Source organism: Chrysemys picta, chromosome 19, assembly GCF_011386835.1.
Source record: "Chrysemys picta bellii isolate R12L10 chromosome 19, ASM1138683v2, whole genome shotgun sequence".
Taxonomy (NCBI): domain Eukaryota; kingdom Metazoa; phylum Chordata; order Testudines; family Emydidae; genus Chrysemys; species Chrysemys picta.
Genome location: NC_088809.1, coordinates 5,265,734 through 5,292,429, shown reverse-complemented (window position 1 = coordinate 5,292,429; position 26,696 = coordinate 5,265,734). Strand labels below are relative to the sequence as shown.

General features: G+C 36.8%; 1 protein-coding gene across 8 annotated transcripts in view; it reads right to left on the bottom strand.

Moving 5' to 3' along the window:
* Positions 1-5,920: 5,920 nt before the first annotated feature.
* Positions 5,921-26,696, bottom strand: part of VMP1 (vacuole membrane protein 1) — an 84,310-nt gene continuing 63,534 nt past the window's right edge. For all 8 annotated transcript variants that reach the window (XM_005298788.5, XM_065573528.1, XM_005298787.4 and 5 more), the window contains 4 exons: positions 24,865-24,981; positions 22,285-22,346; positions 8,087-8,189; positions 5,921-6,747 (listed from right to left, as the gene is read on the bottom strand). In XM_005298788.5, the coding sequence (XP_005298845.1) occupies positions 6,604-6,747; positions 8,087-8,189; positions 22,285-22,346; positions 24,865-24,981 (426 nt within the window). In that variant the 3' untranslated portion in view covers positions 5,921-6,603. The remainder of the gene's footprint in view (positions 6,748-8,086; positions 8,190-22,284; positions 22,347-24,864; positions 24,982-26,696) is intronic.

The following is a 26,696-nucleotide window of genomic DNA, read 5'->3' as shown; positions in this document are numbered from 1 at the left end:
ATAAGTTCCATAGCAACCAGTGGTGATGTCGCAAGCAAAGGTCAATAGGACTTAGATGAGGAATAAGCAGCAGGAAACAAGCCTCTGAAACCAAGAGGCTGTTTTTATGCAAATATCTTCAGTAATAAGGACCCAGAGGAAGGGAAAGGCTGAGAATGACTGACATGGAGACGGAATGGTTTTTGGCACAGAGAGAGCAACGTCCCCTCTGGTCAGAGTCAGTGGCAGAGATGGGAATAGAACCCAGGTTCCCAGCACTGCACCATAGCTGTAATGGTTAGTTCTAGGGGAGCATTTCACTGGGGGGAGGTTATTTGGGTAATGCTGCATTAATAGGGGAAATGTAGTAGGTGATCTAGTAGCCTTTTCCCTGCCCTAGTTGCTTTGTTTGTAATACCACGTGAGTGGGCAGTTTTTGGTTACTGACTGTGGAAAATGCTAATTCTGTACAGACGCCTCCATAGGATCACGGCTGCTCAGATACACCTAGTAAGTTGTCCACATTTGCAATAATTTGACTATTGTCACTTTTTCTCTAGAGCAATTGATAAAGCCCAATTCTCTGCTCAGGGAAAGCACCTGAAGAGGCAATAGCATAATTAGTGGTTACCCCATTCCACTGTGGAGGCTGGGGCCTACACAGAATGTGGCTTAAGGAATCCTGGAGTCCTGGGACAGCCCAGGGCCAGACCTTGGGAAAAGCACTTGAGTGAGAACGATTCCATGGACAAGTCTTGCTAATAAAGCAGCAGGCTTATTCCTGACAGAGTCCCTATCACTGTAGAGCAGCAAGGCCCTTGGCAATTTGACAGATGTTCAGCTACAGTATAGTGCTGCTTACAGCACAGACTTCTAGGCGGTCTTAAAACCAATTTAACAGACAAATCGCCACCAAAAAGTGTTTATATAACTGGGATCTCAAAAACTTTGTTTAGATCCACGGCTACGTCTTCTCTCTAAATATAGCAGTTTACAGACTGGTATAAAGCTCCATGCAGTAACAGTGTCTGAAAGCAACACACTCTGTCAAGGCAAAGGGAAGGGGACAAACGGTTTAACTAACGGGGGGATTTTTAGTATGACTGTCTAGGTGAAACACCTCAATACCACTGGCCCAAAGATCGGAACTAACATGTCTTGCATACACTGAGGGCAGGTTGGGGGCCATTAAGAGAATGGTGTGGCTGTAGGGGAGTTTATCAAAACAGGGAACAATACACTGAAATGACAAGACCTGCCTCTTTCCTTTCAGTTGGAAATGGCAGGTAACACGCTCGTTAAGAACTGCTTGGGCAACCTAGTTCATATTTTTCAGGAAGTTACAGGAACAACAATTAAACCCAAGTGTCACTCCCCTGAAATGCTGATTCATTTGTAATAAGTTGTTTATATTTAATATCTTGTGTAAGTGATGTTTAGAGAACGCTACCCTTTGGTTTTAATGTTAACGTGTTCAAAGTTCTTAGTCATTCAGTGAATGATAAGAATCATGCATAGTAAAGACCAGTGTTAGCTTAAAACAGACTAAACTAAGGTTCAGGCCAATTAATTACATTTTAAAAAAATCTATTTACATGTTTAGATTCATTTTAGAGCATTAAAACTTCAGAGCCCTTTCTTTTTTTTCAACAGTTCACCAGCTGCACAGCACAAGCAGTGAGCGGGCTGAATGACTTCACAGCTAAAAAGCCTGTTTAGTCTGAATTAACACCGATAAATGCACAACATTTTGACTGCAATAACATTTTGCTGAGTATGCAGCAATAAGACTATTCCAGACTCTTGACTTCATACTGCATGCTTTGTTACTTGAAATACAATACAAGCACCAGGATAAAGCTAGACCCACTTTATGACTGTAGTTTTGATTAAGCAGTTTTTGTGTTTGGGCAGCATCCTAAATATTAGGTCTGGGGTTTTCAGAAGAACCTAAATTCAGTGGCAGTTGGGCAGCTAACACCCTTAGGCTCCTTTGAAAACTCCAGCCTACGTTACATCCTCTTCCTTCATCCCCCAAGACAAGTCTAGCAAAATGCGTTGCTTGGTTGCCTTTAATAAAGCTTTTTTTCATGGGCATTTTCACCAACCGTGTGGCACAGTAAAAAGTGAAGTGGGTGAAAGAGGAAGGAATGCATTGTTGGCATACTGTGCACTCCAGCTCTTCCGTTAGAGGAGCGCACTGCAGCAGTCTCAAATACATTTTGCATAATCACATTTAAAATGAGCCCGCAAGAGCATATGCAAACTTTGCCTGTTATATGGTTCTGACTGTGCTAGCATAGCACGTCTTATGACAGGGAAAGTGTTTATCCCATTCAAAACTTACTGAAGAAGCTATCAGGAACCCCCCTCCCCCAACGTCCCAGCAATTAAAACCCTTACCACCTAGGCTAGTCTGTCGTCAGTGAGGAGGATCAGAGCCTAGCAGATAACACTGGTTATTGTTCGCTCTCACTTTTCACACACTTATTACTGCATCCCTGTGGGAGCTGGGAGTAGTTACTTTCATGCATATGAATAATTTCACCCTTTTAGCATATTGCTGCTATTAAAAGGTATTTTTAACTATGTGCTTCAAGGAAAACTGCAATTTTTATGGTTGCCTCTGAGGAATAGACAATCACCGTCCTTTATTTTTGCACCTGCAGTCAATGATGGGCACAAGTATTTATACTTTCAATTGTGCTTGTTGTTAATCAGGGAGATGTCTAACTGCTATTTGTGCCTGCAATGAATTGTACTTGCAAAGAGACTGAGGCGGGACTGAGACCAATTTAAAAATTAGGTCCAATATGGACATTAAGAAAGGATACTATAGACTAGTATTCAGGAACATCGGATGTTGGTTAAACATCTCCATTAATACGAACTGAGCAGCTGCATAATCCCTAGGGCAGCCATTTTAATGATAATTCCAATAAGGAACAGTGCAACGTATCAAGACAGGTGGTTCAGAGCTAGTCAGTGAGACAGGGAACAGGCAATTTCCACAGCTATTTTCATGGGTGGAGGGGGAAGTACAGAACTTGCCTATAATTCCCATCACAGATGGTTTTCTTTGAGATCCTCTAGGCCAGTCTAGACTAGACATTTGGCAGGGCCTGGAGGATCAAAGAGGAGGATCTGTTGAAATCCTTGCTGTGATTTCAGCTCTGATCTACCTGTCTTGATAATTAGGTCGACTAATTGCTTTATTATTTCATATTTACAGTGGACACATGAAATTAGTGATTTAGCCACGTTTTACACTTGTGATTGGTAATCTGTTTCATCTTGCAGTTTTCCCTTTCAAAGCCCGGTTAAACCAAAACATTAATTGCCACTGCTAGGGCTGCTAATAGCTCATTGCTGTGTGTTCCTCAACGGTACAAGGAAAATATGTGCATGAAAAATAAGTATCAGGGCACATAAAAACAATGAGAGCGCAAAGAAAATAAGGAAACTTTACTCGTCACTGCAAGAAGGATAATAGTATATGCACATAGTACACCTTTAGCACTGTAACAAAGCAAATACGTGTCTGACAACTAAGAAATTACCTATCACTATTTCGTCATTAAATGTAATTCAGCTAAGTTCTAAATGGATAAATTTTCTCCTTTAATATTGAACATCCATGTCATTTGAAAACCATAGAAACAATAGGAATCTTGGTTTTTTGGAAAACCAAACTCCAAATGTACAGCGTTAAAGGCTATGGAATTTCCTTTGAATTTGTCATGCAGTTGTGAAATCTCTTCTTGAATCATGTTCATCACTGAATGTCTGTGTTGGGACAGCACATACTTACAGGATAACATGAAAAGGCTAAATATACAACATGGGCTCTATTCAGCTGAAATGAAACAAAAGGAAACACTATACCACTTAGAGATATTTATTTTTATTTGAGCAAACATGAAGACATCAATTTGAAAATCTTTATTTTTTACCTTGTATTAAGTATTAAAGGATCACCATCCAGTGTCTGATAAGAAAGAAGCAGGTCTAGTGTTCAGTCCATTCTCTAAATATCAGATAAAAGATGAACTTTAGAAAGCTTTCAGAATTACAGCACAGTTCATCAGAATGGGCACATATAAATGTGGCTTGCAGAGTAATCTATATGTACACACGGGGGAAAGCTTGCAATTTGTTTGGTTATTATTCTCTAGGCAGAGTCACTGTAAAGACTTTGGATAAAAGAGGCAACTAAAAGTGTGTTTGAGAAATCATCTGAAGACATGCTGTGAGACAAAGATCTAGGGCCAGATTCTTAGTTACACAAGATCCTTTCATTTCACTCTGGTACCATGAAGGGACCTTAAAGTAGGCCTAAATTAAATCTACTCGTAGGGCCCTTTCCACTGCCAGAGTGGTGTAAGAGAGAATAGTGCCCCATATATTTGGCAGATGTTAGATCTGAACAAAACAAAGCTGCTACTAAATAAAGTGGTACAAATGGCAAACCACAATGTTTTCCTAAGTCAAAACATGTTGTGGGAAAAATAAAATAAATGCCTCAAAGCTGTTGAATATAACCCATAACTAACCAAAAATTGCATAATTTAAGTTTTGGCTGATTTAAACCATTGCTGTGAAATATCGAATAGTCATGATTTTATGCATGTATAATTAGTCACATGAATTTGTTGCTACATTTTGTTCTTTTTTAAATCGCCAGGCACAAACAGGAGTGGGGCCCTTTGTGCCTTTGAAAATGTCCCACTGAGATTTTTAGATCGGAAGCAATGTTTAGAGAAGTCTATATAAAATTCTCTTCATGCATTCAAGTAACACTGTCACAGTTTGTTTAAAGTTATGTATGATGCACACAAAAGCAAAAACGTTACAAATCTCACACACCTTGAAATGTAATTTAAGGTGTTTCTTATGAAGAGTGCTATATTTCAAGAAAAATAGTTATGACACATTTACATTTAAAATCATTTGCGTTCTAAACTTTAAACACTTATATGCCTGTTGATGTTCAATGAAAAACAGAATTTGAGATGGATGAGCAAACGGTCAGATGAAAGATACCAAAATGTCAGACAGCCTACCGACTGTTGTTGCCATGAGATCCAACAGTCAACATCAGTCTGATAAGCTATCCGACAGGATGGTACAGCCATGGAGATGTCACGACGGTAGGCAACACAAGTGAACATTCAGGCAGAACAAAATGCACGTTTACTGCGCCTTGCTCGAGAGCTGCCCTACTCTAATGATTAGAGGCATCTAATTTAATAGGTATTGATCCAGTTCTATCCTAAATAGAATCCATGTACCACCATTTAAGAATGTCTGATTAAACAAGTCAACTTATTTTAATTTTCTTATGGCTAAAACAAAACTACATTCCTACTAGTTCAGGGACTATTAGAGAAGCGTTGTATATACACAGTAGCAGTGGAATAGTCACCTATTTACTAAGAAAAGAACAAGTCTACCCCTTCAATACAAGTTAATTTCACACACACTGATTTTTAACAATAATAAATATTGGGATATTTTTAAAGTATACTTTAATGTTATTTATTACGGTTATTAATTACCATTCCTGTGTTTTACACCAAACCTGTCTTAATTTCTGATTTCTACACTTCCCCAACTTTTTTCCTGCAGCACTCATGGTGCTATAAATCTGTATTCCTGACATTAAGCAAACATCTTAAGTGATATGATAAAAAAATTAGTAACGTGATTCAACTAGCCTACTTAAATAATACTGCAAGGTGCTCAATACATGCTTTCTACTTCCTTCTGCTGAGCAAGAAGTTCGAGAAAAATTAACAAAAGGTTTCTGTGCTTACTGTACAGGAAGGATTAGTAAGCATGCAATAAACTGGACATAGGCTTAATAAAGAAACTAAAGAAAAACTGAGTATACCAAAGGTGTTGAAGGGAAGAAACAGCTTAAAAAGACTGACACAAGAAATTCTGGAATGATCAAAGATGACTTTATAAAGTTTTATCTTGACTTCATTCTAAATATACAGAATAAAAAAGTGAACTGCACCAGTTTGATATCAGCCATCTCTGCTTACACCATTATGAAGTTGGCAAGGGCGGCTTTTCCAACTGAGAGCATGTGCGATGTGACGGCATTTCTGAGAACTCAGATGGACTCGTATTACCATGAGGGACATGCAAGAATGTTACCCAGTCTACTATCATTTACATACATTTCAATGACCTTGAAATTATGAGGCACGACAGCCATCCTTCAAAAGAAAATCGTTACTTTTAGGCCAGGCTGCAAGTTAATCAGGAAATCTGGAGTTGTGCTAAGTATTAAATCATCAATTTTGGAATTAACTTGAATGGAAAGCATTCATGTTCAACATTAGTCTAGCATCACACGTGCCACCCCAGAACGTACAACTCAGACTGAATTAAAGAGAGTATATACATTACCTTAACATACATACGTTTGTAAATGAAAGTTATTCTCTAAGAGTGAATTACTTTCAAAAGAAAATAATTAAAAACTTGTTACAGCTGGAAAATTGATGATTTTAAAAAGTGTTTCCCTGTTTTGAAGAATGCCGATTTTTAACATATGGTAAGACCTGTCACTTGCATGTCTGCTAAAGCCCATTTCAATGGGTTTTACCCAGCTTATTTTGTCTTTTCCTCAGAGTACATCTTCTGCTGCACTCGTTTGGCATAGCTTTGGGCCATGGAGTTTATTATAGACAAGATGAAATAGCAAACCATGACGATCACAAGTTTTTCAAACATCCATGATAACCAGTTCTCCCCCTGCAAAAACAAAAAAACAACAGAACAAGGGGAAAAAATTCAGATTAGCAGAATACAAAAGATTTCTCCTCCTCCTAGCTGAAGGGAAATAATCTAATCATCTCAGGATTCTGCATAATTTATCAAACTACAACAGGAACAAGCACAAACTAACAGGATTCCTGCAGGCTTCTTTGTAAAGCTAACTTTGGTCTTTTAAAGCCAGCATGAAAGGTGCTGCCACATCACTGTAGGGCAACTGATCATTTCTGGTGGGCGAGTCGATAAGTGATTTATTATCCATGATTTTGTTTCTTTTTGTTGGCGTCTCATAAAGTTCAGGATTAGCAAAGCCTGATGTGATTCCTAGTCATTTGCAGAAAGTACAATATGGTCACTGGTTAACAGTCAGTTTTTACTGAACTGCCTACAGCATGTTTGATACTAATTGGAAGCTATTTCAAGTTATGTAGCTGGAAGTTAATCCGATGGACTAAAAAATCATGCTTCTGCAGTGTTCTCCAGTCCGGTGCTTTTTTCTACTTTCTATTTTGGTCAAAGGAGGGCAGCAATGCACTGCACAGAGATTACTTCAAAGGGCAGAACATGCTTCCGCCTAGTTATTCCAAACTGATCTTCCCTTAATTACCCTTCTTTTTCTGTTAAGAACTAGGAAAGCAAATGTTTATAGAAACAAAGGATTTAGAACTTAAAATGTAAGGTTAATAATTTCTGTATATCAATATCTTAGTTGCCCTAAAAATATCATGTCTAAAATGTAGGTGTTAATTAATCCTTTTATATCTAAAGCTGTGGGACATGGCTTTAAAGATTTTTGCATGAAAAGGCCCTCACTTATTGTATTTTCCTAATATTTTCTCTTTGACCATCGAGATGTGTTTTGGTTGGTTGGTTATTTGGGGGGGGGGGGGGGGAAGAGTAGGGTTAAGTAGCTAACAAGAAAAAAGGAAATTCAAATCCTAGATGCTTTAGTAATATTTGATGGTGGGGGGAATTCTTTACCCATAATTGTACATGTAAAGTGAACTTTTCTGTCTTTAATAGCTTGCCTCTTGTACCAAAAGAAATGAATAGAAAGTCAGGACAAACCACCAGCTTTGCTTAGCTGCCTAGCTTACTCCCAAATGGATAGAATGTCTAACCCAGTTCTATGTAGTACAAATACAGTTTTTCCTCTGAACTTCTCAACTTGTTTTTAAAATCGATTCAAAGCCTTATCTCCTTTGAGATTTGCAGGTCTTTGAAAACTAGAATCAAAACTTAATCAGATAAAATGGGTAAGGAGTCAAGGGGTAGCAAAGAAGAAGAAAGAAAAAGAGGTAGTGGGTGGAATTCTTACCTGTGGCACTCCATTGTCAGATCTGTGGTGAAGTTTAATTCGCTGAGCTTCCAAGTACTCTTGAAACGGCTTCTGAAGAGAGGGACCTATACTTGGGACAGCACTGGTGCAAATTTCATTCCAGAGAACAAGACAAAATTTGGAGAGAAAAAACAAGAAAACAATTTATTTATTTTTTTAAACTTACCACTCTGGCTCAAAAGGAACAAAGTTCGGATTAGAGCCATAGATCAGAAGGCATCACCCCGCATGGGATAATTGGGAGACGCAAACAATACAGTGTGTGTTATCAGTTCATCTGAAGAAGAGGGACAAGTGGGTCCCCCAAACTCTCAAAGAGAAAAAAAAAAGGGGTAAAAAAAAAGAAAAGGATTTCACAGCAGATTGATAATAAACTCAGAGGTAACACTGAGAGCTAAATGCTCCACTACTTCCTCAAAGCCAGGGAGAAGTTCAGCTAAGGCTGTGCACTGATGCACGGCTGAGAATAAAATGAATGACTTCTCAGAAGTCCCACATTTATCACCAGCAGTTCCTGTAAGAACTGGTTTGAACCGATTAATAAGGAAATGACTTGTGCTTGTGTCATCCCTCAGTTAAAAAAGAAACTGCCCGCCCTCTGACTTGCCCCTATCTTCTCAAAGAAGGCGGCTCCTTTCTCAAACTAAGTCCTTATTAGGACAATCTGTGCGTCATCCTTATCCAAAAAGAATGCATTAGCAAATTCTAAAGGCACCTCCCACTAGTCAGTGATTAACAAAGGAACAAAGAAGGAACTATGAACCTTGTTCTGATTCACTCCATGTTTTATGGCAGATGACTTGCATAGAAATTACAGTATGTTACTAAACACCTTGTTCTCCGATGACTGTAATAAGGATCACTGATAAGTTTATGTACTCAGGGCCTTCTCCCATCTATAAAGAGCTGGAAATACTAAGCTGGGCAGGCTTAGCAAAGTAGCTACCAAATTTCATTCTGCAGATGCCAGAATGTTTTTAAAATTGTAACTTGAGGCTACTCAAAATGAATCAGGATCATTTTTTGTATCCACTATCTAACCATTGCAGACCATACCAGTCAACAGTAATATAAGTCAGGAGCTGTATCCTCTCTCCCATAGGGACCTACTTGCTCCTAAATACATGGTTCTGGGTGCTTTAGAATTACTCATGAGAGATACCTTAAGCCTTTGTGTACCTTATGGCAACTTCCCATCAGTGGTGACAAAGTTCCCATGGCTGGACCCTTCTTCTCTACACTAGGGATCTCAGTGAAAACCAGTGGGATTTTTTTTAATAAAATGTCCCCAATGCAGACATGCCCCATCTGATTTTCAAAATCATTTAGTGTGCTTTAAAAAGGGGGGAAAGAGCACTTCCCAGATTAAATGGCATTTATTTAGTACACTGCATTACAATTCACTCCTTTTCACTAGACAGATTACATTTTCCTGGGTAAATAAAACAAGTTAAAAAGGAGGACAATGGCTTTCTAACATTTAGAATTTTAGAAAATCCACAGAATCCGAGAAGTACAAATAGCTCACTATCAGCCTTTCTAATTAGATTTGCCCCACTAGCCTGGGGCAAGCAATTTTACTGAATGCCAAGTTTAAAAAACATCTTCAGTGATTCCTCATCAACATGGATAAACTGGTGAATACATTTTCTGGCTGGGCTGGTAAATTTTCCTAAAAATTATGCAAGGCGACTGTAAATATATATCCATGTATTTTATGTAAGGGTATAGCAGCTTTTACAAGCTATTTCCAGTTCTTCAGAAAACTCCAGTAAGAGCCCAGTTGCTAGTTTGCGGCAGAAGTTCTCCCCAATGACTCGTTGGTCAGTACGAGTCACTGTTTTAAAACCAGCTTTTTTTTTTTTAATAAATGACACATATGCCAAAAGGAAAAAGCTACTGAAAGGTAATATTTCACTTTTAAAACTTTACATGAATTTTAAAATAGAAACGTTTAAATGATGAGAGTTGAACTAAGTAGCTGTCCAAGCCCTTTGTTTAAAAAAACCCCTCATCCACTCAGTCTCCAAATTATAATGACAATCACAGCAGTGAAATGAAAATTAGGAGGTTCACAGGGCTCAGATTATGGCATTGCCTCCTGATACATCAAGAGTATGTTTTAAAACAATTCTTTCATTTAAAGCATTCTGCACAACTTTTTATAATGGTGAATGATGATTGAAGTTCGCTTTATGACGGAACTTTATTAAGGTATTTTATGGACCTTTGGGCTATGCATACAAGGACCATGGGAACCCTAAACTAGATCCTGCATAATTGAACAATTAACAATATTTTATGGCATATTTATATTTATACACACAGTTGCCAAATAAATGGGTGTTGTATACATTTTTGCTGGAGCGAAATGTAGAAAGTAGCAAGCGTATACATTTATATTCGCAATACTAGAAATTTTTCTTACCCTTTAGTGGTTAAAACCTCTAGTTTTGATGATTTCTGTAATCGTCCAGTAAAACCCAGCCATTTAAGCAGTACTAATTCTCTGACCATTTCCTCACACCCTATTCTGAAGAGCTAACATTTTACTGAATGTCCAGAACCCAATTTCAGTTGCAGGGTATATACATTTTGAAGGTTAGCAATTAATCAAATGCATTTTAATTACAAACCACAGCTCTCCCATTCCTAATGGTTCTTTAGGAAAGTATGTCAACCCACTAACTCAACAGCCATAGACTAGATTTCAGCATCAGTTTCAAGAATTCTGCCCATTTGCTGGATGCAGTTGCGACTGCAGAAGCGACAGCATTTTGCATCACAGTTCTGCGCCGCTCAGCAGTGGGTTTAAGATGTAGCTTCGGAAGAGAACTGTGGTTCCAGCTTTCTAAATGCAAACCGCATACATCATTGCACAACTGGCTGAATAAAGGAAGGTGGTGGAAGATATCCTCTCCAACAGTAAAATGGCTTCAAGCTACCCCCATCTACCATTCTGTTCAGATTCTCTCAGCTTCCATAGTTAACAGAGGAAAGCCTGTGGTCTTTTAAAAGAAATAAGAGTAATAGTAATAATAATAAAAGTCAATGGGATAAGAAATCAAGGACCTAAATGTACAATAGAACTTTGTTCATCAATACACTTTATAATCTGCACACAAACAAAAAACTCCCTACCTTTCAAAGATTTAGCAACACGGCTAGTGAACTGATGTATGGCCTCAATTTTTGTTTAAATAGAAAGATCATTCACTAAGACATTCTGAAACATCAAAAGCAGTGATAATTGTCATAAGTAGTGAGCAAAGGACATTCCATGAAGTATTCTCCTTTATTGTATTTATTCACAAATTTGCAGAATTCATTAATTTGCATTGCATCCCTGACATTGATGCAAGTCAGTGAGGTTGGCTTTATTTTTATATTAAGCGTTAGAAAATATTTTTAGATTTTATCTTGCTTGCAAAAATAATCTCTCTCAATTTGGATTCAGAATGAGAGATTTCAGAATAAAATATGGCCCATTTGCGTAACTTGAAATTGTGCTTTTTATTTTACTTTGTAGCAATCCTATACTAAATCTGAATGTTTCTTGAGGAACTGTGAATCACTTCTGTTTAACTGGAAGCTACAATTAGCTTAAAAATATATCTTATTTTCATTTACCTGTGTTAAATATCATGTTTTTGGATATTCAGCTGAAAAACTGATTTGCAAATTTTTCAACGGAACAAAACTTTACAAATCTTGGAAGCTTCATGATACACTTTGGGTGATCCTGCATTAAAGAGCTTAGCCTTTTTTAGAAAAATATTACTGATTGAAGAGAATTTGTCAGTATCAGCTGAATGGAGTTAAAAATTTCTCTTAAAGAAGTGTGAAAAATTGGTTATTTTAGTTGAACAGTTTGGAACACACATTTCTGTTCTAGTTACCAATACACTTGGAATTCACTGATAACTTATTTGCAGATTATAGTAATCAAAACCGATTTGTCAAAGACACTACACAGTGCAACTTTCTCTCTCGCGCTATATATATATATAAGCGCGAGAGAGAAAGTTTTTTATATATATATATATATATATATATATATATATATATATATATATACACACACATATACAGAGAGAGAGAGAGAGAGAGAGAGATTTTTGTTTTAAGCAAAAAATATATATATATATCAATTTTTTTTTTGCTTAAAACAAAAATCACTGTCTCTACAAAACTCCAGATACCAAATGTATGATGGTGATAATGAAATGGTGCTTATAATTTCAGCAGAAATCTTAGCCTGAATCTCTTTGGGTTAGAAGTAGGGTGACCAAATAGCAACTGTGAAAAAACAGGACAGGGTGTGTGTGTATATGGGGGGGGGGGGAGGGGGTGGGTAACAGGAGCCTATATAAGAAAAAAATCCCCCCAAAACAGGACTGTCCCTATAAAAACGGGACATATGGTCACCCTACTCAGAAGTAGATTTTTCTCACCAAAAATCAACTGCTTGGAAGAGATGCACCAAAAAAAGTAATGATTTATCAAGGATTTGTGATGGATTCTCCATCACTGGGAATTTTTAAATCAAGACAATGTTCTTCTAAAAAGATATACTGTAGTTCAAACAGGAATTATTTTGGGTAAGTTCTGTGGCCTCAGTTCTGCAGAAGGCCAGACTAGATGGCAACCATGCTCCCTCTTTTAGAATCTGTGAATACCATTTGAAAAATGTTAACAGTACTTTTTCACGGGTATTTAAGAACACACACAATATAAAATCCTGCCACACCCAAAGTTGCAACATAATAAAAAACTTTCAGCAATATTACAATTTGGGTTTTTTATGATAAGCTTCATTATTAATTGTATACTTTAATTTTACTAGCTTTTACTCATTATACCTCTTGTACTATAGGTACCCTTTACTGTTTTATGATTGTATTTACTGAAATGTCATTAAAATTTTCTTTAAAAATAGTCTTTGAGCATCAAAAATAACTATTTAATTTTGTCAACGTTTGAGGTAACTGGGTGATCCTTTTCTGTACTTCTATTGTGCTAACATTGGACTAGTGCTTTACAGAAAAGGCCAGAGAGTTTAGAATCTATGGGCTTAATTCTACTAACACTTAGGCACATGTGTAAATTTACTCAAATTTATAAATTTCTGCAGAATAGGAGGCTATAAATAGGTACACTGGGTAGCACTGAAGGTGCAATTTTAGCACACCACACCTGTTACATTAGAACATTAGAACATAAGAACGGCTGTACCGGGTCAGACCAAAGGTCCATCTAGCCCAGTATCCTGTGTGCCGACAGTGGCCAATGCCAGGTGCCCCAGAGGGAGTGGACCAACAGACAATGATCAAGTGATCTCTCTCCTGCCATCCATCTCCATCCTCTGACAAACAGAGGCTAGGGACACCATTCCCTACCCATCCTGGCTAATAATCATTAATGGACTTAACCACCATGAATGTATCCAGTTCTCTTTTAAATGCTGTTATAGTCCTAGCCTTCACAACCTCCTCAGGTAAGGAGTTCCACAAGTTGACTGTGCGCTGCGTGAAGAAGAACTTCCTTGTATTTGTTTTAAACCTGCTGCCTATTAATTTCATTTGGTGGCCCCTAGTTCTTGTATTATGGGAATAAGTAAATAACTTTTCCTTATCCACTTTCTCCACATCACTCATGATTTTATATACCTCTATCATATCCCCCCTTAGTCTTCTCTTTTCCAAGCTGAAGAGTCCTAGCCTCTTTAATCTCTCCTCATATGGGACCTGTTCCAAACCCTTAATCATTTTAGTTGCCCTTTTCTGAACCTTTTCTAGTGCCAGTATGTCTTTTTTGAGATGAGGAGACCACATCTGTACGCAGTGTTTGAGATGTGGGCGTACCATCGATTTATATAAGGACAATAATATATTCTCAGTCTTATTCTCTATCCCCTTTTTAATGATCCCTAATATCCTGTTTGCTTTTTTGACCGCCTCTGCACACTGCGCGGACATCTTCAGAGAATTATGTAGCACTGGAAGCATTAATGAAAGATAACCAATTTTTGACAGAACTCAAAAGCAAATCACTTAAGAATAAATTGCTTAACTTTATGCATGTGCTTACGTGCTTTGCTGAATCAGGACATTAGCAACTTACATTAATTTCATACCCCATTAGAGAAATGTACTGAACAACAGGTATTAAATTCTGGGCTGTGCTCAGTAAGAAATGACAAGCGCTCAGAGTCTGAATATATGCATGTCAGTTTTATCATGGAAATAGTCTGAAGGGGAAAAGTAGTTTAAACCAGAATGCTAAATACACTATACAAACTATCAGCCAGGCCTCCAGACTTAAACAGATCAAAACCTCTATTAAAAGTGATGTAAGCCCAAGTCAGAAGTCACATTTTGTGAATGTTCTCTTTAAAAATTCACCTTTTCCATTAAGCTGGAAAGACTCGCTGCTAATATAAGGACTGGGCTTGTCCAGACTACATGGCTACTAAACACACAGGCACTGTGCTTGTTCAAGAAGAGACAGTGTTTGTAAGAATTAACTGTTCATAGGAAAAAGGACCCTACATCACATTCTGGTTAACACGTCAGAGGTGCTACGATTTTGGCCAGAAGTAGCACACCTATAGTAAAGTACTGTTTTAAATAAATCTAGAGCCCGAGTCAAGTAAATACCTGCCCAGCTCAATCACAGTGGATTGCCCATGTGAGACTCTCCTTCAAATCAATTTTCTACAGGGTTTCCGAGAGAGAGAGAATGTCTGTGTGCAAGTTTGTGAACACACCTCTTACTAACCTGGCCCTTTGGCTCTATTCAACCATATGTTGCCTTTGTGGGTAATAAACTGTAGAGACCAGATTAACACCTGTAGAGCCCAATTCTGAATCAGGAAGCATATGTTCACCATAGCTGTGGGAAGAGTTTTTGAACTGGTCACTCTGTCCCTACCTTTGGGCTACCTGAAACACCAAACAGATAGAAGATCATGTCATGATCACATCAGGGGGCTTTTTTTAAATGGATTTTTTCCCCCTTTCGTCACCAAAAATCCTTCTGCTTTTTGTCAGCATGAGCCATGAACATATTCTGATTTCACTAATAAAGTAAACTTAGCCTACGACCAGATTGCTTCTCTGCCTCTACAAAAAAGAAATGTTCAGTGGTGACAGAGAGTCAAAAGTTTAATGTAATGAAGGGAATTCACTGCGCTGGGCTCTCCTCCATTATCTGTGGCTCTGAGGAAGACTGGCTCTGCTTGTTGATCAAACTTGTAATGGAGACAGAGCAATGGCTTTCAACTTCCACACAACTGTGGAAAGCTAAAGAAAAGTTTTACAAGTTATATTAGGTACAACTCCTAATATACCCAGCTTTGAGTTGCTCTGTTCAGATTTTCACATTTCTTTCTAGGTTTTCCCCAAAGGACACAGAAGATATCTAGGAAGCCGTATGTTTTACTCTTTACATTGCTGCACAAGAGGAATGAGGCATTCACTAAAATAACCACAATTAGACATTTTGTGTTGTGTCTTCCTTAAAAGAGCTCAAGATGTTATGATTTCTTATGGTCTAAATTTTCTCAACAAGAGTTTTATGCCTCGGTTATAACACCCCCAACAAACAAGTTTGAAAGGATATATTTTGAGTCCCACTGGACTAGTAAGTAAAGCTGACTGATTTGCATGCTTCCCTCACCATCCAAAAAGTACACCACCTTCTGGCAAGTTATCTGAACCTTCAAATGGTTAATTTTTTTTTCCAGACAGTGATCTAAACAGGCTTAACGGTTAGTATTTTAATGAGCTGTCATTTCCTGTGCTGATAAAGATTCTCACAGTATTTAAACCATCCATTTCCCTGAGGCTCAACCAATACCAGGACACAATTCGTGGTGAGTCAGAATGGACCTCAGACTCCTTGCCTGACTCAACCATGATAGATTACACTGCAACAAATCTCGACTCACTCCCAAGGTGCTTCTGGCTTAAAGAGACCTGACTTCTAAAACTGAGGGCAGAGCCACTGGCTTTAATTTATATCAGTGCTGCCTTGGGTTTTAAAACATTTGGGGAAATAAAGATAAGTCATCTGTATTATTTTAAAATTGGAGAATGAAACTGGTGATATTTAATTAAATAAATCTAGTTTATGGTCAAGGGGAGCAAAGCTGGGGTTAAGAAGCTGTTTCACGTTTCATTTTGATTTAATCTGAAACATTAGGAATAATCTTCAAATAAAATACTTGTGTGACCATGAAATTAAAGTTGCCTTAAATGTGATCTAATTTATCTGGGACGGCCTCAAATACACAAGTGACCTAAATGTCATGAACAACATCTCACCTTGAGAGGTTTTTATTTTTGGTATGTTAAACACTAACTTTAACAGAGTTGTCACTGCAGTTTGTATTAGATTTCAAATCTGTTGGATATTGTTATTTGTAAAGAAATATTTCTTCTATGTGAGGGCAAGAAAAATCAGAGTTGTACCTTTAAAAAGCAAAACTACAGCTTTCAAACATTCACTTGCTAGTTCAGATTTAAATCCTACAAGCCCTATTCAAATAAACTCTTAATTCTATTGTGATCCATCTAAAGGTTTTAACATCAAAACATCTCAAATTTCATTAACATCTGTGTCCCTTTCAAGCTATTAAAACCTTTTTTGTGCCAGTTTCCCCATTGTGTACACAACTGTATTATAAAGGCACAATCCCACAGGTTTCTGATATACTTGTGGGAGGAAAACCATTGATTTACTGCACCAAGAAATGTCAGGTGTAATGTTGTAAGCTTCCAAAAGCATTTCTACCTCAGGAGACTTTAAATAAAGTCATTGCTAAATTATCTAAATTCTCAGCTATTTTGGATTATTTTCAATGGAATTTTAATAAATAGCAAGTCTTAGTCTAAAATGCAAATTAGAAGCAATTATTTAATATATACTTTAATTCTGGTGCCAATTCAGCAGGACTTCTTGCACTTTATTAGTGCTGAGTTATTTATGTAAAACAAAGGTCCATATAAAGACAGGACATGTGATTTGTAAATCAGATCTTGCTCCTCAGACCACGTTCTGTTAAAATCAAAGTGATATGGATTCTGCCAGTTTGATGCTCACTGTTCCCAATTATATTGTTAGCATCCCCAAGCTGCTAAAGAGCTTCGCTTTGCACATTAAGGAGAATAAATCAAAGCTAAACTATTCTGCATGAAAAGATAGAAAAGGCCACACTATAGATTAACTATCATTGTCCCCATTGCTAATCTAAAAAAAAAAAAAAGTATTGTTTTTTGGGAACACTTAAAAGGAAAAAATTAAAACCTTTTGGGTGGCTGACATTTTCTGACACATTTTTGGAGGAAAATGTGTGTCAAGAGGAAAGCACAATGCCCTTTACAGATAAAGTCACAAGAGTCAATTACGACTAATTTGCTGCTGAGTCAATGGGTTGCGTTGTGAATTGTAACGTAACAAGGAGCGGCACACCATTAATTCATAAAGTCAGTGATTCAAGTATGAATAGAGGCTGGTTTCAAGTAAGCTGTTTAATTACTAGTGCAAACTAGTCAAATTCCAACTGGCCTGTGTGGCTTTAAAGCATCAAAAATTGGCCCAGGTGAAATCCTAGATTGAGAAATTGCTCAGAAGAAATATTTGATACTTCGGGTTAGATTTTCAGACCTGTCTTCTGACTCAGACTTTGCTGTTGCATTAATGGGAGTTACAAGTCTAATCTGCAAGGCATCGCATTGACAATTTAGCCCTTAAACTCCATAGGAGTGCTACAGTCTACATTTTTGCATAAATATCACTGACTGAACAGACCTCACTTTGTGTCTGTCTTTTGCAACTAATTAACAATTATTTCTTCAGGCACTATTTTTAGAGGGGAGATGTGACTGTCAAATGGAGCAGGTGTACGTATTTCCCCAGCTCAAACGTTGTCCATATCTTATCCTGATCATCATAGGGACATATATCGTACATTCCCGTGAAAAGAAGAGAGGCCATGTTTCTCGTACGGTTTAGGCAGCAGGACTATGATGACAACATTTGCTGCCTGAGCTTGGAAAGAGCTTCTTACTGGCAAGGTCCAATGAGGATCACTTGCATGGGATTCCTGAAGGATGCTGAAGTGTTTTAACAACAGGTTTTACGATCTATATATGTAATAAAAACTTCACTTATTATGAAAGTGCAGCTACTTCTGGGGTGAAACTTGGCAACCATTTAACATTACACAGCACTATGCTAGAGCTCAGAACTCCCAGCAGGAACCTAGAACACATATAAAGTTTTTTCTTCTGTCCTCTTTTTTGATCACTAAGCAAGAGCAACTCCTTAACAGCAGGATAAAACCAAAGGGTGGACTTTTCTTTCTGATAAATCATTCAGCAATGTTACAGCTTGCCAAAGTTCTTTGTATGGTTGATTTTGAGCTTTAGTAGCTTTCTGGGAATTCCTAGTGCCCATTTGAAATCACCACTTCAAAGTCAAATGCGATCATGTTTAAAAGCAATATGCGCAGTGACTTCATAAACATTCCTGCAGCTGTAGGTAAAACAATTACATCGAAAGATTAAAAAAACAAAAACAAAAGAAAACCCACAAGCTATCTACTAATTAAACAATTTTAAAATTGGTTAATTGTGGCCTAAAACTAGTACAAAAAGTATGTAACATGGCTGCTTAGTAAGCTAACCTCCTCTAAGTCAGAGAATACAAAAGTAATAGTTAATACATCATCTTGCCCCCTTGACTGCATCCTCCATTCCTCACTTTGCATCTGTAAGACCCCCAGCAAAAACACGTCCTCTCTAAACATCAACATTGCAACCTCCAAATTATTTGCTGAAATCATTGGTAGTTGAGTGATCTGAGGCTCCCCCAGCCAATCTTTCAACAGCCTTCTGCCTTTTCTCAGCTCAGACCTCACTTGGAATTTCAGCAGCAATCCAGACTCCAGCATGTGCAGAATACTGGTGCCCACCTTCTTGCACATACAACCAAGTACAAGTACACTATCCCCCATCCTAAAACAACTTAACTGGCTCCCCATTCATTGAGACGGAATCTTTCTGGGGAAAGGACTGACATTTTCTTCTGTGTTTGTACAGCACCTAGCACAATGAGGTCCTAGGCCATGAGTGGTGCTTCTACAATAACACAAATAATCTAACTCCTTGATTTTCTTAAAAACTAGCCCTGGTGCTTAAAATCCTCTGTGATCTTGCTCCAACTTCTTAGGACTCTCTCTTATTCTCTATCCTTTTCAGCTGGCACCATTCTTCTTATCTGGGTGCTCCTCCACAGAACCTGGCTCAGTGGGTGTGATAGCCATTTTCTTTGTTGTTGCTGCCAGTTAGCCTTGCCTGCATGGGGACGCTGACCAGAACAGCTGTTCCACAAGAGCTATTCCAGAACAGCTCTCCATGTGGATTCTCTCCTTTCAGAATAAGAGCACCTTTTTCTGATTTAAATTAATACCACTTTGGAAGTAGATAAAGCTAAACTGGAAAAAGGCATTCTTCTTCCAAAATACAAGTGTCCACATGGGGAACAGCTATTGCACTTTGAATTCACACCCTATCTTAATCCAAAATAACCCTTAAGTGTAGACTAGCCCTTAGGTCTTTGTGCCTCAGACTTCTCCATTTTATTTCAAAACTTGGTTGACAACATTTTCCCTTGCTAAACTTCTCAGTATCTTTCAGCTTTTGATTTATGTAATTGTTTTTAATTCTGAAGTGTTTGGGTAGGTTGTCTGTAAAAAAAAAAAAAAAAAAAACCTTCTACACAATAAAATTGTGAAACCAAAGCACCCTGAACTGTATTAAAGGAATGGTTTTGCAAGTTCAGGATACAATGAACACATACTCTGGTAATATCAGTAAACAACTGCAATCCTAAGGAAAAGAATTGCACACAGCTCTGTTTTTCATTAAAGATTAAGACTCATCTATTTATCAAAGAGAATATGGTCTAGTGCACAAAATCGCAACAATTTCAAGGATGTTAATAATTCTCTCCTTACAGTTAAACTTAATCTTCCATCTAGGCTTTGGTGATCCTGTACATCAATTTTCTTTAAAAAAAAAATCTTTCTGGTTAGACACTGTTTTGCAAAAGGAAACACCTCAGAACTACAAACTATCTCAAGTCAAACTAATGGAATAAATGTGATTAAAAAGGTTAATGTTACTGATCATTGACTATTCTCTTTGTACTTAATAATGATTAAGAACTTCTAATGCAAGCTGTTGCTTAAGTGCTTTATATACTACTCTAGAGAGAAACTGATGAGGTAATGCTAGCAGACTGTGTTTGAGAAAAGTCAAGGATACTGGGACATTCCAAAAAACTTACTGTCTCCCAAGAACATTTTTGAATTCTGACATCAACTGTCTAATAAAAATCTGAATCCAGCAGAAATCTTGTGAATATGTTCAAAAGTAATTTGATGAAAAAGTATCTCCAAGACAGATGAAGTAAGAAAAACTAGCTTTGGCCCGAAGATTGCATTTGAAGAAGTCTTTGGAAATATACCTTACTCAGCAGTAGTGTTGATCAAAGATAAAAAGCAAATCAGCTTCGAGCGGCTAATGTCAAAAAGACAATTAATGATTTCTAACCAGTAGCATTTTTTTAAAGGAATATTAAAAACAAAACATTCATTTTGAAGTTTGTTACAATCCAGACTCCTAATGAGAAACTCCGGAAGCAATAAAATCAGATCTGTTCCATCAGTGAAGTGCTCAAGAATGTTGCATCAGACACTCCTATTTCTTTGTATAACATTACTACTTCAAGTTTACATATTTAAATAGCAATTATTTCCAGACATTCCTATCCTGAAACTCTTCTTGAGATTAATTTTTTTTATACATCTAAAAAGTAGTTAACTATTAGACAACAAAAAAAAGTCCTGGCTATCAATCATGTGACCTCAAAAGTGAGTGAAAGTCCTTAAGGAGCAAGTAAACACTCATCTTTAGAATTGATTTTTAAATCAGATTGTTAACACCTGATGTATATCAGACATCAGATGAAATACTGTATTTAAACCACTGTTAAATAAAAATGAAAACCACCTCTTCTAATGTCTGAGCGGTCTGAACAATGTATTAAAAATAGTCTGTAACATTTATCTTTGATCACACAAATGTTTCTTGTGAACAGTTAAGCACAATTTAGTGATGCAATACAGGATGATTTGCACTAAGTCACGTATATTGAGACAAATTAACTGCATATTTTGTTTGTATTCAAGTATTTTATACACCGCTTAATGCTGTGTATTGGGAGAGGCTGTGTTGGGAACATATTTGTTAGATTGCCAATAAGGGATGTTCAGATTGACTTGGGCTCTTGAAATTATACAGCATATTTGACTGAATGGGTAAATCTCCCAAGTGATATAGTGAAATTCAGCGCTTGATTAAATATACTTTTCAATCAGTATTAAATCCCATCATGCTAATACATTCATACATTGTATTTTAAATGATCTTTTTTTTAAAAAAACTGGGAATTACATGTATTCTTGCTCTACTTCCCCTGACATTTTAAATCAAATCTTATCTTAAATGAAGTCTGAATCATTTCCTAAGAAACACACTAGTCTGGAAAAAGACAGGTATTTTCTCAAAATAGGAACAGTTTATCCCTGAACAGCTTGCAACTTTCTCTAATGAAAAAAAAGTTCGGAATAGAGAAGATTACAATGCTATTCCCAGGTTTTCATCCTAAAATTTTATAAGGTATTTCATATAGTAAAATATATGGAATGTCTCTTCTAAGGGCCTCCACCTTTAGCTACATGTGAACACCATGTATTGCAAGTAGTGACAGTTCTAACAGGGAGTCACAATATATCATCACAGAAAGCCACCAGATTATACTGCAGATCTTCAGCTAGCAGTGTCATTAATTCATAAGAAGAACATGGTATGTACATACTACATCCATCCAAACTGTTAGGATTTCACTTGAGGTAGTTGAAACCTTTAGGATAAGAAATGACAGCTCAAATAAGATCTAAACCAGCTTTGCTGGCCAAAGCTTGCACTTCTTGAGAGTAAAGCATTGCCTCCTCTAGCAGAAAGTTGACTTTCAGCATATTAGATTGGACTCCCTAGTATTTTTCCACTCAAACACTGAAGGTATTAGTCAGTTATAGAATTACTCACCCAATTAGGGACACCATCTGCTCCACTATATGTTTGCTGAATGTTATAATAACGAAAAGTTTCTGTAGGAAGGAAAACATCAGTTAGAGAAATGTTTAATCAAAAGGGAAGCAAGGACAATGGAGTACAACAACTTATGTTCCTTTCCAATTAAATGGCTTCTTCTGCACTTACAGATAATTTTCCCTCAACTTTTCTTTCAGCGTCATTGTTTTTCAATATCATCCTTTTCAATGAAAGAGGCAGAACAGATAAGTGCTAGTTACTTTTAAACAGTTATTCTATTTCCTCATACATTTAATTTCTTGCAATGTTTTTTCAGCCTGTGTTGCTAACCATTTCACATCCTCCCTAAACCTAAATTCCCAGAAGCTCAAGGTCACAACTCCATCAGTGTTTTCATGAATAAAAACCACTCATCTCTGTGCAGAAAGACAAATTTATGTCCCCATTATAAACATACATTTGGGTAGATAAAATTCAAAATTTCATGGAAGTGAAAGATAGTGAATCTTTTTGGTTCCAAGACCTTATTCCCTAGAAGGGCCATGTAAGGAACAAAGACCTACCAAGTCAGGGACAAAATAAATGAGACATGGTATCCAAATTTGTCTTTGAAAATTAGACTATTTCTCCCTTTAGAGGCAGTGACCTGGTTGAGACGATTGCCCTAGATACTGAAAGTTAAAAATTTAAAATAAGAATGTATTTCAGTGACAGAAAGGTGACCGTAAGTAGATAAATGCCCTACATTATAAATCCAAAGCCTCATGATAATTGTATTACTCTACTTGCTACAGTTAAAGTTCTGTTAATGTAGCCATTGTTAATCCCATTTCTGTCAGATTTGATAGCTTGCCCTTTTACAGATTGTAGGTGAGATGATACATAGTGTTTATCCAATCTCCACTACAGTGTATGTATAATCTGAAGAGAAGTGAATTAACTGGACTCTGAATAAGGAAATTAATAAAACTTTGATTCGATGGTCCAGATTAAAAGGGCCAATTAAATGCAACTATAAAATGGCAATGCTTATGGACCCACTGGCTTTCTCACCAATTTTATTATAACTCTCTTCCACGACCACTGCATTTCCTAAAATTCCAATTTACAGCAAGATCACTACAAAATCCAGATTATTGCACAACCTGCTTGAAAGAAGACAATACACATAATGTAGTTCTAATAGCTAAACACATTTATGACGTGAAAGGGTTTACCAAGTAAGTGCACAAGGAACTGGGAATATTTGTTGTTCTCACTATCCAGTGTAGATCACTGGAAATTATACTGCAAAGCAATGGAGAATACCAAACTCTCTTCAAATTAATTTCACTGTACAGATTAAAAAAAATTCTTAGGAATTACTTCCCACCGATACTATTTTATTTTTAGTCTTTTCCAAGTCGGCATAAATAAATCTTAACTATAAACATCTTAGTTAAATACAAAATTCCAGGGAAGGCAAAAATGGCATTGACCAATGCAAGTCTTTTCACAATAAACTCAACATCATGATTTCTGACCCATGAATTGGCCTCCATTTTAAGACTATGCAAGTAGGATAGAAAGGCAGAAAAATAAGGTGGAAGGAATACCCCTTTAACAGAGTTCTGGTCTGGGATGAGATCCTTTTGGTTGGGTATATTGAAGAAGTAATCTCATGCAGCCACCCACTATCATTACTTTAATGAAGTGACAAAGAATTTCAAGCTATACAACTGTGGCCAGTGCATTAGTACTGGGATGCTGAATCAAAAGACATTTGTTCTAGTGATTTCAAAGCAGGTGACGTAGTTGGGGACACATCATATATCCAACTGTAGCATCACCAATAACTATAATGTAACTGAATACAATACCAATTTATCTTGCATTGAACAGAATAGTGAGAAGCTCCTCCAGTTACTTTAAAAGCTAGCATCAAAATGTTCAGAAACGACTAGTGATTTTGGGTGCCCAACTTAACATACATTCAAAGGGTTCCATTTTCAGAAAATATTAAGTACCTGTTCTCTGAAAATCAATCCCCTTTGAAGTGTCTCAATCACCAGTGACTTTTGAAAATAATGGCCAAGGTGTCCAAACACATGCCCCCAGGTTGGCTTCAGCAGAGACCATGCATCAGTGGGATGAAACTATTGGGATTTTCTTTAAAACTTTAACTCAAGTGAAAGTGAACATTTAAAAATACTTCCTGACTGATAAACGCTCATTCCAGTGCTCTGAAAATGAACGTGTGTGTGTGTTACCAAAAAGGTAAGTTCATTATGAGTATGAAGCCTTTTCCGTCTTGTAAAAACCCTAGATAAATAACTTGGCTAACCACCAATTTCCTGAGTGGTGTAGGCGGTGAGTTTATTAGTTTATAGCCATAGATGATTTAGTTGCCCAAGTTTTGAGTACAGTAACCCTAACAGAACCTTTATTTTAAATCTGTTGCACCAAACGAATTTCCATCACAGTGAGTCAGGAAGGGGTCATCACAGCTCACTGAAATACTGCAGAGATAATGGTGCAATTCATACTTAAAACAAATCCTCCCAGTGTTTTATAAGAGGTGTAACATGTACTTGCCTGGATGTGCATTTTAATTATTGCTTTCCCAATTAGGGTTGCGCCAAAGAAGGTCCAAAAGGGAACCAGAAAGTGGCCACATGTTATTCCTGCCAGGTCAAACAGAGGATTTGGAATCTATGAAGTATAAAGGAAAGAAAAAAGAACCAGAACTCAACATTAAATTCACTTTACTTAATAATATCTCAAACTTTGAAAAATGAACTCCTCCCCCTTTCTCAAAACCATCCCAAAATCGTGCTTAAAACACACAAAAATGTTAATATTATAGCCCATAACTTAAATCGTTAAGCTTCAGCTAGACAATGTCCCAGACAATTCCACTCTGATTGCTATTCTTTTAATCTGAGGATAAAAGAGTAACAGACGTTTTTCATTTTTCCATATGAAAAGCATAGAAAACACAGCGAGCAGTTTGAGTGATATATCAAATTCTCTCCCTGACAAGCACGTTGCTCGTGTGAGTCAGTGCGCAAAATGATCTGCAATAATTTCTATCTGAAAGGCATAAAAACTCTGGTATTTATAGTCATATGTATTCTGTTAAAAAGCGAAGACATTTCTTTAAAGAACAAAAGTATTTCATTAAAAATTAAAGAATTTCTTTATTGTTAAACACTTTCCTTGAATTTGTATTTAATCTCAAGAACATTTTAGAGAAGGAATCATAATACTAAGAAAAGACCAACCAATTCCAAGACTTGATACTGAACATACAGCACACAGCATACTGCATCTGTCAGATGTGAGTAAACACACAAGGATGTTTTGCTTACAGTAGCAGTGAATTACACTGCTATTTTCCCACAGTATTTGTGCTTTCCCTGTTTTGTTACAGGAACAAATAAATATAGGCAAATTAGATACTGAGAGAGCTATAAAACTGACATTTAAGATTTCAAGTTTTAATTTATATGGTTAACATTTAACAGGTTGCTACAGACTAGTAATTCCAAGTTTAATTATAAGTTCATATGCGCACCCACCACTTTCCTAGGAAGGCAAGACACATCAAATGGTATCCATTCATGCCCATCTTTGCTTAAGCTGCATCTTGACCACACTAATGACCGTCTTACTTATAGAAAGCTACTAACTGGATTTACCTAGTCTAGAGATGTATTGCTCTCACAAAACAAGTCTACACTAGTTTATAAGGTGTTTAAAAAAAAAAAAATCACATTACCCAATACATTGTAACTATTACATGAAAACAAGACTGTCAATCGCAGTTAATGCAAGTGATTAACGCAAAACAAATTAACTAGATTAAAAAAAGTCACAATTAATTGCAGTCTTAATCACACTGTTAAATAATAATAGAATACCAATTTAAATTTATTATAAATATTTTTGGATGTTTTTCTACATTTTCAAATATATTGATTTCAGTTACAATACAGAATACAAAGTGTGCAGTGCTAATTTTACATTAATTTTTATTACAAATATTTAAATACTGTAAAAAAGAAACAAGAAATAATATTTTTCAATTCACCTCATACAAGTATGGTAGTGCAATCTCTATCATGAAAGTGAAGCTTACAAATGTAAAATTATTATTATTGACTTTAGTGCCTACAAGTTGAAGCATGGATGGGTATACAAATGTTTAGCCTATCTGACACACAAAAATCTTACAATGGTGCCATGCAAACGCCTGTTCTCACTTTCAGGTGACATCGTACATAAGAAGTGGGCAGCATTATCTCTTGTAAATGTAAACAAACTTGTTTGTCTTAGCAATTGGCTGAACAAGGAGGAGGACTGAGTGGACTTGTCGGCTCTAAAGTTTTACATTGTTTTGTTTTTTTGCGTGCAGTTATGTAAAA